The sequence below is a fragment of the Portunus trituberculatus genome, chromosome 42 (genome assembly GCF_017591435.1).
Source record: "Portunus trituberculatus isolate SZX2019 chromosome 42, ASM1759143v1, whole genome shotgun sequence".
Taxonomy (NCBI): domain Eukaryota; kingdom Metazoa; phylum Arthropoda; class Malacostraca; order Decapoda; family Portunidae; genus Portunus; species Portunus trituberculatus.
Window position 1 is genome coordinate 21,627,274 of NC_059296.1, and position 10,708 is coordinate 21,637,981.

The following is a 10,708-nucleotide window of genomic DNA, read 5'->3' on the forward strand; positions in this document are numbered from 1 at the left end:
ACTTGATGATGACATTGCAGCAATGTTTTCTGCTTGTGTTATGTGCTGCTAGATTGCTTTTAACAGTATATGCTTAAATACGCTAAAAACCTTTTTTCTGAATTTGAACTGCTGAAATGGGGGTGTGTCTTATATGTCTATGTATTCTATATGCCATCAAATACATTAAATTTTATTTTAAAATGTTTGAAAAAAATTTGAGTAGAAAAACTTTATAAGAATGTTTAAGAGTATAGGAAAGGTTTATAAGAGCATGTAGAGGCTTATGAAAGCAGCAGCGGAACCATATGGGTTACTTGTGGCGTTGTTTGTAACACAAGCGAATGCTCATATACCAAGGCGAATTGTCAATATTTTGTCAATATTTTGTGCTGAGACGCTCATATTCTGAGGTGCCAATGTGTGTGTGTGTGTGTGTGTGTGTGTGTTTATATAATTTATGTACTGTTTAGAATATTTCTAATTCTAAGCATCTTAATGTATATCACAGTCGAAAATATGAACAACGAAGAAGTCAGAGACCAAAAAATATATTGGGGTTTAAGTCTATGAGACAGAATGTCCTCACACCATCATACAAAGAAAATTATAAAGTATACGAGACTTAACGTAGGTCAGTTGAAGTATGCTTTGGATTTTAGGAGTCAAATCACCTCTGCTGTAGTGGAGATTTTTACAGGAGATAAGCCATCCGCGCACTGGCCAGTCAGACTTCAAAGCCACGAACACCCACATGATATCAGCTAACATGTTATTAATCATAAATACAAGTAATCCTTATAAAACATGTGATCAAGGGTGGGAAGTGGTGGGCATGTAAAAATCTCCACTACGGCAGAGGTGATTTGACTCCTAAAATCCAAAGCATACTTCAACTGACCTACAGTAAGTCTCATATACTTTATAATTTTACTTCGTCAAAATCACCTTCTGCCACGTGGAGATTCCTACATGAGGCTTTAAAGCCATGTGGGTGTCGTGCCTAAACAACTGCCTCTCAAAAGCATTGTGATATGGGATCAAAAAACCATGATCCTGCATTGGAAATTTCATTATACATAAATCCATTATCACATGAAGTTCACTTCCTATTACAATTGAACCTCTATACTAAATTTCAAATACATCTGTATTTTAAGAGAGTAACAAAACCACTCTGGCAATTCCAACTTCTGCCACACTACCTTTGTCCCAATAAACTTGCAAAAGTAATGTTTAAGCAATTTTTTCAATATCCAAACATAAGAATACAATTGTAACACAAAAGAGTAACCAACCTACTCCAACACTGCTTCTTGAAAAGAGTCTACTTCTTTAACAATTTGTTTGTCATAGTACTTTGCAAAAGTACTTTCTCGTGTCCATCCCGCTTTGGACATAATACAAGCGCTGGGTATTGACATAGCCTTGGCTTTAGATACTGCGGCAGGTCTAACACTACCTGCAGTAAATCTTGATGTATCCACTCCTGACCTATAAAGCATTGTTTTAATCCATCGGGATATGGAATCTTTAGTAACCGGCTTGTGTGGTTTAATGTAACTGATGAGTAACGTATCATTGAACTGGGAAAACTCCTGTCTGAGTCCCTCAGTCCTTTCCAAATAATGTTTCAATGTTGCACAAACACATAAACGTGAATCCCTAGAATATGCTTGAAATTTAACAGTCCGTATATTAAATGTAGGCCTACACTGCTTAATGTTTCCCCTTAGATAAACTGAAATGAAATCTTTATCTATGTGCATACCTTGTGTACACAACAGGTGCAAAGTTTTTACTCTAGCTGCTTGAGTCAATGCCATTAGCATAACCAATTTCAATGATAAATCCTTAAGTGTCAAAATGTGCAAAGGATACATAGATGTTAACATTGTCAGAACTGGCTGAACATCCCACGTTTCTGTGTATCTAGTTGATGGTGGTCTTAGGTTAAATATGCCCTTCATGAACCTGATGACTAATGGATGATTACCCGCTCTGTATCCATTTACGACAATCCCTAGTGACGAGAGGGCACTTCTTGCAGTGTTGACCAACTCATAACCCACATTCCTGTTGAAAGTTTCAAATAGAAAATTTATGATGTTTTTAGACAGTGGGATCAAATGGACCAATGTCCCATCTATTACAAAACTGTGTCCATCTCTTAAGGTGTGGTCTATATTGTTTCCCTGTCCCCGGTTTCCATGAGGCCAGGATGATGTCCACACCTTTCTCAGAAATACCTCTGCTTCGCAGGTGCTGCCTGATAGAAGGCACGCCATCAGTTGAGTGTGCCTCATAATCGGATGTTCCTCCCCTGAAGAGAGGTTTACTAGCACCTCTCTCTTTTGCGTGATGAGGCGAGGGTGATCTATCAGCATCCTGACTAGTGTGCCCATCCATGGTTGTGATAACCACAGCGGGACCACCATCCACACTCTCGCCTCTTCTACACTTAACTTCTGCAGACACCTAGCGATCAGTGAAAAGCGTGGAAAGATGTATGAAAGCTTAAATCTAGACAAGTTTAAAGTGAATGCATCCAAATATGTTGCACCTGGATCTGGGTTCCAAGAGCAATAGCAAGGTAGTTGTTTATTGAGCCTTGATGCAAACAAGTCAATCACCGGAGTACCAAAAATAACGCATAACTGTTGGAAAATATTAACATTGAGTTTCCATTCATGTCCGTCCTTAACTAACCGAGACGCCGAATCTGCCAACATGTTCGCCTTTCCTGGGATGTGAGAACATGTTATCCAAGCATCATATGTGATGCACCAATCCCAGATATTGGTGGCTATCTCATTACAAATACTAGATTTTATGCCACCCATTGGATTAATATAGTCATTACAGTAGTATTGTCACAAAAGACCTTAATGTGTTTTCCTTTGAGAACTGGAGCAAACACTTGCTCCAATGCATTAATGTGCATCAACCTTTCTTCAGCTGACCAACTACCTGCGACAGACTGATGGAGAACATGGCCGCCCCAACCTGCAATTTTTTCAGCTTCCAAATTCCTGTAATGTAGCTTGCCAAGCTCCAATGCTGGAATGGCAGCAACCAGTAGACCAATAACTCTGGCTACTACCCTGATTCTATCTGTACATTTATTTCTAAGTGTCTCACAGGCTTGCGTGATTTTCTGAATCCTGCGTTGTGGCAATGAAACAGTCATATTATTAGTATCAATGATATTACCCAAGTATTCAATGGTCTGAGTGGGCTCCAGCACGGACTTGTCCATGTTAATGCAAAAACCTAGTTTATGAAGTAATTCATTGGTATCATTGACACAAGCCAGACAGCCTGCCCTAGAGTTATTACAAATTAAAGAATCATCAATAAAACTAGTAATTACATGGCCTTTTTCTCTCAATGCAGCAAAAACTGGCTTCATCAATTTGGTGAAAATTCTTGGCCCCTCGGAAATACCATTAGGTAGGCACGTGAACTGATAGATGAAGTCTTTCCATTTAAAACACAAATATTTCTGTTGTTCTTCTGCCACTTTCACTGTGTAATAAGCATGTTTGAGATCAACTGAAGCTAGATAGTCACCTGCATTAATAAGCTTAATGGCTTGCTCAAAATTCTCCATCTTAAAATGTTTATATGGAATGTGTTTGTTAAGTTCACTTAGTTTGAGCACCATCCTATAATCTCCATCCTTTTTAGGTCTCAAGAAAATGGGAGAAATAATTTGCTCCTGACTCCTCTTTGTCATAACAATAACCCCTAGCTCCAACAGTTTCAAAATCTCCTTATCAACAATAGCTTGTTCTTCTGTAGTAAATTTATAAGCTAATTCACGCAAAAATAAATGTTCAATATCATTGGCATTAATGTCCAGATGGCAGTGTTGTACCATGTCCAGAATAACTGGGTCTTTAGTAATTTCCAACCAGTTATGTACAAAATAGTACAGTCTACTCGTCACAAAAGTGTTGCTAACCTGATTTATCGTCGGGGCCTTTGTTGACCCTGACCCTTGGCGTTTTTTGGATCCAGGTCCTGTTGTGCTGAGTACTGCCTTTGGCTACCCCGGAAACTCCTCTGTGTTCCGTATGGCTGGAACCTTGCTGTGTGGCTCCTGAATGCTGCCTTGCCCCAGCAGCTCTGTGTTCTGTCTGAAGTGGACTTCCATGGGAAGAAAGGCTTCTTGTTGGATAACTTAACCTTCAATTTCTCAATTTCCTCAATCTGTTTAGTTGATTGTGAAATATCATCCCCAAACAGAAAACGGGTTATTGGCACTCTTTCAAAGCACAGATGTGTGTATTTGGGATTAATCTCTCCATTATGCTTCGCCTTGCCAAATTGGTCCTTAAATTGGTATGACCCAGAAGCGCCAGTGCACCATTAATCTTACTAACCTCTTGCGCCAGCTGTGAGTTACCAGTATTCTGCACCGGGTTATCTAACTCCAAGAGTGACTTTGTTATGATGGTACCCACAGAAATAATGTCGGTACTTACCTCCATGAGGCGAGAGTCAGCTTTCTTGGCATCTGTTTTCAAGGCTGCCAAGATTTGCGGGTTGCACTCTACAGGTGCCAGGGCAGGACAGTTGTTGGGATGCCTGGTAACTGTATCTTCTGTAATGGCCTTATAATCCTCCTCCTGCAGTCCTTTTTCAAAAAAATAAATTCACCATAGCAGCCACCTTAGGGTCAATATCCTCATCAACACTGTCCGTGGGTCCCAGAACTTTGGCAGCCTGCAATAAAACACTACCCCAATGAGGAACCTCTCTAATTTCACTGTCCTCCTCATCAGTGGAGTCCACAAACCCAGAAAAAGTCGCAGGCGAAGCAGCTGCCTGCAACCCCGAAGTACTTGCCTGGTAATTTATTTACTTGGTGCGTCTTTGGGTCAGGGGACTTATTAGCTGACAGTTTAGCCACTTCACCTTTCAAATGCACCAGTTCTTTCATGACCATTTGCCAGGAAGGAACATTTTCCTCATAAACTGGGGACGTCTGTGCACTTGTGCGCCTAACTGGTTTGTTTACATCCTGGCGGCACCGCATCCGACTGTCATGCACCCACTCCAGCCTTGCCTGGGAGTCGTCCGAGCTATCCATTGACCTCACGCTATCCCTTGATGACCCAGTGGCACTCCTCCTGCTGTTACCATGGCAGGACACCCTGAGGTGGCAGGACTGTGTGGTCCTCCAGCCCCGACATGACTGACACCTGCACTCAACAAGCCAAAAGCCTGCATTAGCCCACAAAAATTTCTAACTTGGCAAATTGGCAGGCCCATCCCATATCAATGCCCTATGGCAGCCCCATCCCATACCATAGATCCAACCTGAGTATATAGGGTAAAGTACCTGTCGTGACAAACGCCAATCGAAGGAAACGCTGTGGAAAACAATGACCACGTCTGAAGAACACGTCTGACCAGTACGGGAACGGTGACGGTCCAGCAACTGACTGGCCGGTGTGTGGATGGCTTATCTCATGTAGGAATCTCCACGTGGCAGAAGGTGATTTGACGAAGTAAAATTAGAAATTCGCTTGAATCCTGTACAATACAATTAGGTAAATACACACACATACACACATACTGTGTAGTATAGTGGTTAGAACACTTGGCTCACAACCGAGAAGGCCTGTCCCAGGCACGGCAGGGCAAATAGGCAAACCTTTTAGTGTGTAAATCTAGCAGCAAGTAGGTATAGGATGTAATTTGAGGGGTTGTGGCCTTGCTTTCCGAGTGTGTGGAGTGTGTTGTGGTCTCAGTCCTACCAGAAGATCGATCTATGAGCTCTGAGGTTGATCTGTAATGGGAAAGACTGGCTGGGTGACCAGTGTAGTGATTAGCACACTCGGCTCACTACCAGGCAGGCCCATGTTCAAGTACGGTGCGTGGAGAGGCAAATGGGTGAGGCTCTTAATTTGTAGCCCCTGTTTACTGAGCAACAAGTAAGTATGGGATGTAATTCAAAGGGTTGTGGCCTTGCTATCCTGGTGTGCGGTGTGGTCTCAATCCTACCTGAAAATTGGTCTATGAGCTGTGAACATTTTTTGTAGGGTAAAGGGTGTCTGGGTGACCAACAGGTGACCATGGGGAATTACACGCACGCACGCACGCACGCACGCACGCACACACACACACACACACACACACACACACACACACACACACACACACACACACACACATACACACCATGTAGTGTAGTGGTTAGCACGCTTGGCTTACAACCGAGAGGGTCCGGGTTCGAGTCCCGGAAAGTGGTAAGGCAAATGGGCAAGCTTCTTAATGTGTAGCCCCTGTTCACCTAGAAATAAATAGGTACAGGATGTAACTCGAGGGGTTGTGGCCTTGCTTTCCCGGTGTGTGAAGTGTGTTGTAGTCTCAGTCCTACCCGAAGATCGGTCTATGAGCTCTGAGCTCGCTCCGTAATGGGGAAGACTGGCTGGGTGAATTACATACACACACACACATACATGGCGCATCCATCGTCGAGGTCGGACGTGTCTGAGCTGCTCAGAGGGAGTGCTACAGAAGGACTGGACCCAGGCCTAGATGTATGTACAGGGGGATGGGGTACCATAGTGTTCTCCTGTCTTCAAACGAAATAAGTGTTAGATTACGTATAGCCAAGGAATAGATAAAGAGAGAGATATGGAACCAAGTAGCGCTGCCAGGCGCATGGAGGAACCAAAACATATGCCGGCCGAAAATCAATGCTATATAAAAACACCTATTGGTTTAAGAAAGCTGACTGAAGATACTATGGATAAGGATTTCTTGGGTTTCCGAGATGAACGAGGAAATACGAGGAGACTTGTAAATGTAGAAAAAGAATTAAGATATCTGAAGGAGGCGATGTCCAGTCTCATGGATAAACATGACCGACTGGTATCAGAAAACACAGCCTTGAAATTGAGAATAACTGAATGTGAAAAGATCAGTGGAATAAACAAAGAATTAAAAGCGGAGATTTTAGAAATAAGGAAGCAAAATGATGCTCTAAAAACCTCATGCCAGAACTTGTAGGATAAAGTGCAGCAAGGGGTTACAGACAGGATAGAAGGTGGTCTAGGTGAAAACAAATTGAAAGAACTAAGAAATGAATGGAAACAAGAACAAGAGGAGGAAAAAGTCAAATTTTCAGAAGTGGTAAAGAGACAAATTCAGGAGAACACAAACGTTGCTGTAATCAAAGAAAAGGAAAGCATGGTGAGGAATGCTGTGGACAAGAAAAAAAAAGCTTCGTGATCTATGGGATGAGAGAAAAGAAAAATCCAAATAAATTGACAAGAGAACATGAAGAAAGGGAAATGGCCAAAAACTGTTATCAAAACGGTACAAGACAGCACACAGGAGGAAGTGGTTAGGCTGGGAAGGTACACTGAAAAGGGTAAGAGACCAATGAAGGTGAAAATGAAATCTCAAGTGGTTGTAGAAGAAATAATGGCTAGAAAAGGGAAGTTAGCCGATGATGTTGATCACAAGGAAATATGGATAAAAAAAGACATGAACTTAGAGGAAAGGGAAAAGGAAAAAGTGCTAAGAAGTGAGGCTAAGGAAAAAAATGAGAAAAGGATAGAGATAGAGAAGAAGAATTTTTACTGGAGGGTTCTGGAGATGAGACTAAAGAAGTGGTACTTAAGGAAAAAAGAGGAGGTCGTGGAGGAGGCAATAAGTTAAGAGTGATTTATACTAACATAGATGGTTTGTTATCAAGTATATTGGAAGTTTGGGACTATTTGAAAGAGAAAAAGCCAGATGTAATGTGTATCGTTGAAACAAAACTGAAGAATGAGATACATGTCAACTTTAAAGAGGAAGGATATAATACCTGGAGGAGGGACGGGAAGGATAAAGGGGGAGGAGGAGTGCTAATAATGGTTCGTGATAACATTTGTGTGGATGATGTGCCATATGGAGAGGACAAAGTGGAAGCATTGGGAGTAACAATCAGAACAAGATTTGAAGAAGAGAAAAATTATAGTTACATATGTTCCACCAAAGACTAATACATGGGGATCAGAAGAGCATAAAGATATGCAAAGAGAGACAATAAAGTATCTGGATAACATGATAAGAAGAGATAAAAAAATACTCTTAGTTGGAGACTTCAACTGTAAAAATATAAACTGGGGAGAGATGGAAGTAATGGACAATGCTGGGCAGTGGAGTGAGAAAGCGTTACAGATGACTGGTTAATACAGTGGACCAGTGGGTAGAAGACTCAACAAGATACAGGGGGGAAGAGGAACCATCATTACTTGACCTAGTCTTCACAAAAAAACCGGAGTCCCCTCCAATCGTACAATACCTTAGTCCAATGGGGAAAAGTGATCATGTGACATTAGTGATGCAAATGCAGAAGGAAGATGAGATAAGATACAGAGAGGACTATAAAGGAGAGAGATTAAATTATGCAAGAGCAGATTTTGAAAAACTAAGGAGTTATTTTGCTGATATTGAGTGGAGTAATATTATGTGCAGGAAGACTGTACAAGAGAAATATGACATATTCTTACAGGAATACAATGAAGGAGTAAAAAAGTTTGTTTCTGTTTATAGAATTCAGAAAAAAATGCATATATGGTACAATGCTAGATGCTTACAAGCAAAAAAAGGCAAAGGATAAAGCATGGAAGAAACTTTTAAAGCAGGGAAATGACTATAATAGTCAGCAGTACAAAGATACTAGAAATGAATATATTAGAGTAAGGGGAGAGGAAGAAAGAAAGTTTGAGAAGGATATAGTGGATAAAAGCAAGGATGAACCAAAACTATTCTACAAGTTTATAAACGGCAAAACAAAGAATAAGGGAACAATTGAAAAAATAATTAAAGAAGGAAAGACATACCAAACAGAGAAAGAAATGTGTGAAATAATGAATGAGAGCTTCAAAACGGCATTCACTGAAGAAGATGACTTCACAGAACCTAATAGGACATTGAATTGCTTAGGATTACAGGAAATTGCAGTTCATAAAGAGGATATTGGAGGATTACTGGACAATTGGGAAGTCAGGAAAGCAATGGGGCCAGATGGTGTATCAGGCTAGGTGTTAAAAGAATGTAAAGAGCAATTACTGGAGCCAATTTAGGAAATAATTAAAAGTTCAATAAATGAAAGGAAAGTTCCACTAGAGTGGAAGAGAGCCAACATAATACCGATATTCAAAAGAGGAAAGGTAACAGAACCACTAAACTACAGACCAGGGTCACTTACAAGTGTCGTAGGGAAGTTATGTGAAATTATTTTCAAAGAAAAATAGGTTAAATTTCTAGAAGAGGAGCAAGTCATATCGAACAGACAATTTGGGTTCAGGACAGGGCGGTCATGTGTATCAAACTTGTCAAGCTTCTACTTCAGGGTTATTGCAGGACTGGAAAGCAGAGATGGACAGGTAGACACAGTATACCTGGACATTAAAAAGGCATTTGATAAAGTCCCTCACGGAAGACTTCTTTGGAAACTAGAGAACATAGGAGGACTGCGTGGAACCATGCTCGAATGGACAAGAGATTATTTGAAAGATAGAGAAATAAGAACTGTGATCAGAGATACATACTCATCTTGGGGTAAAGTAACCAGCGGGGTGCCACAAGGGTCAGTGTTAGCCCCCATTATGTTTCAAGTTTATGTAAACGATATTCACTTTAGAGTAAACAGCTATATGAATTTATTCGCTGATGATGCAAAGTTCCTAAAAGTTATCAAAACCAGAGAGGACTGTGTACTGCTACAGGAAGATTTAAATAAAATCTATGAATGGAGGAAGAAGTGGAAATTGGAGTTTAATGCCAAGAAATGTCACATAATTGAACTAGGAAAGAGTAAGAGAAGACCAGTATGGAACTATCTGATGGGAGAGGAGCAAATAACGAAGACTAAAGAGGAAAAAGATCTTGGAGTGATCATGCAAGAAAATCTGAGCCCTGATAAACACATAAATAAGATATTTGGACTATCATATAGGATGTTGACTAATATAAGAGTAGCATTTCATTACGTGGGTAAAGATATGATGAAAAAAATCATCACAAGTATGATACGCCCAAACCTGGAATATGCAGCAGTGGTATGGTCTCCGAGTTCTAAAAAAGATATAAGAAAACTGGAAAGGATACAGAAGATTGTTACAAAGATGGTGCCGGAATTAAAGGACCTCACATATGAAGAACGACTGAAGGAACTGGGACTGCCAACCTTACAAGATAGAAGAGAAGGTGGGGACCTAATAACAATGTATAAGATAGTAAATGATATTGAAAAGATAGACAAAGAAGACCTGGTGCTGTTGACGGAAGAAGATGGAAGGACAAGAGGACATGAAAAGAAGATCAGGATGAGGCAGTGTGTGAAGGATGTTGGAAAATACAGTTTTCCATACAGAAGAGTGGAAAATGGAATGCATTGGATAATGGAATTGTTGCAGCACAGTGTGCATAACTTAAAAAAAAAATGAGATAAATGGAGATATGGAGACAGGACAGTATGAGCCCCGTTCGAACCCTGTACAATACAACTAGGTAAATACACACACATACACACACACACACACACACACACACACACACACACACACACACACACACACACACACACACACACACACACACACACACAGAATGATGGAAAAGTGGAATGCATTGAGTAATGAAGTTGTTGCAGCACATATGTGCATTACTTTAAGGAAAAATTGGATAAATGGAGATATGAAGACAGGACACTATA

The 10,708-nt window shown here is 40.7% G+C and overlaps 2 protein-coding genes across 20 annotated transcripts in view; one reads left to right on the forward strand and one right to left on the reverse strand.

Moving 5' to 3' along the window:
* LOC123517573 (calcium-dependent secretion activator-like) overlaps positions 1 to 10,708 on the forward strand; it is a 1,686,808-nt gene that overhangs the window by 496,480 nt on the left and 1,179,620 nt on the right. The window lies entirely within an intron of this gene.
* LOC123517575 lies at positions 920 to 2,410 on the reverse strand. Its single transcript, XM_045277833.1, is given in 2 exon segments — positions 920 to 2,093; positions 2,095 to 2,410. Coding segments are annotated over 2 exon segments (1,110 nt in total). The 5' UTR covers positions 2,389 to 2,410; the 3' UTR covers positions 920 to 1,277.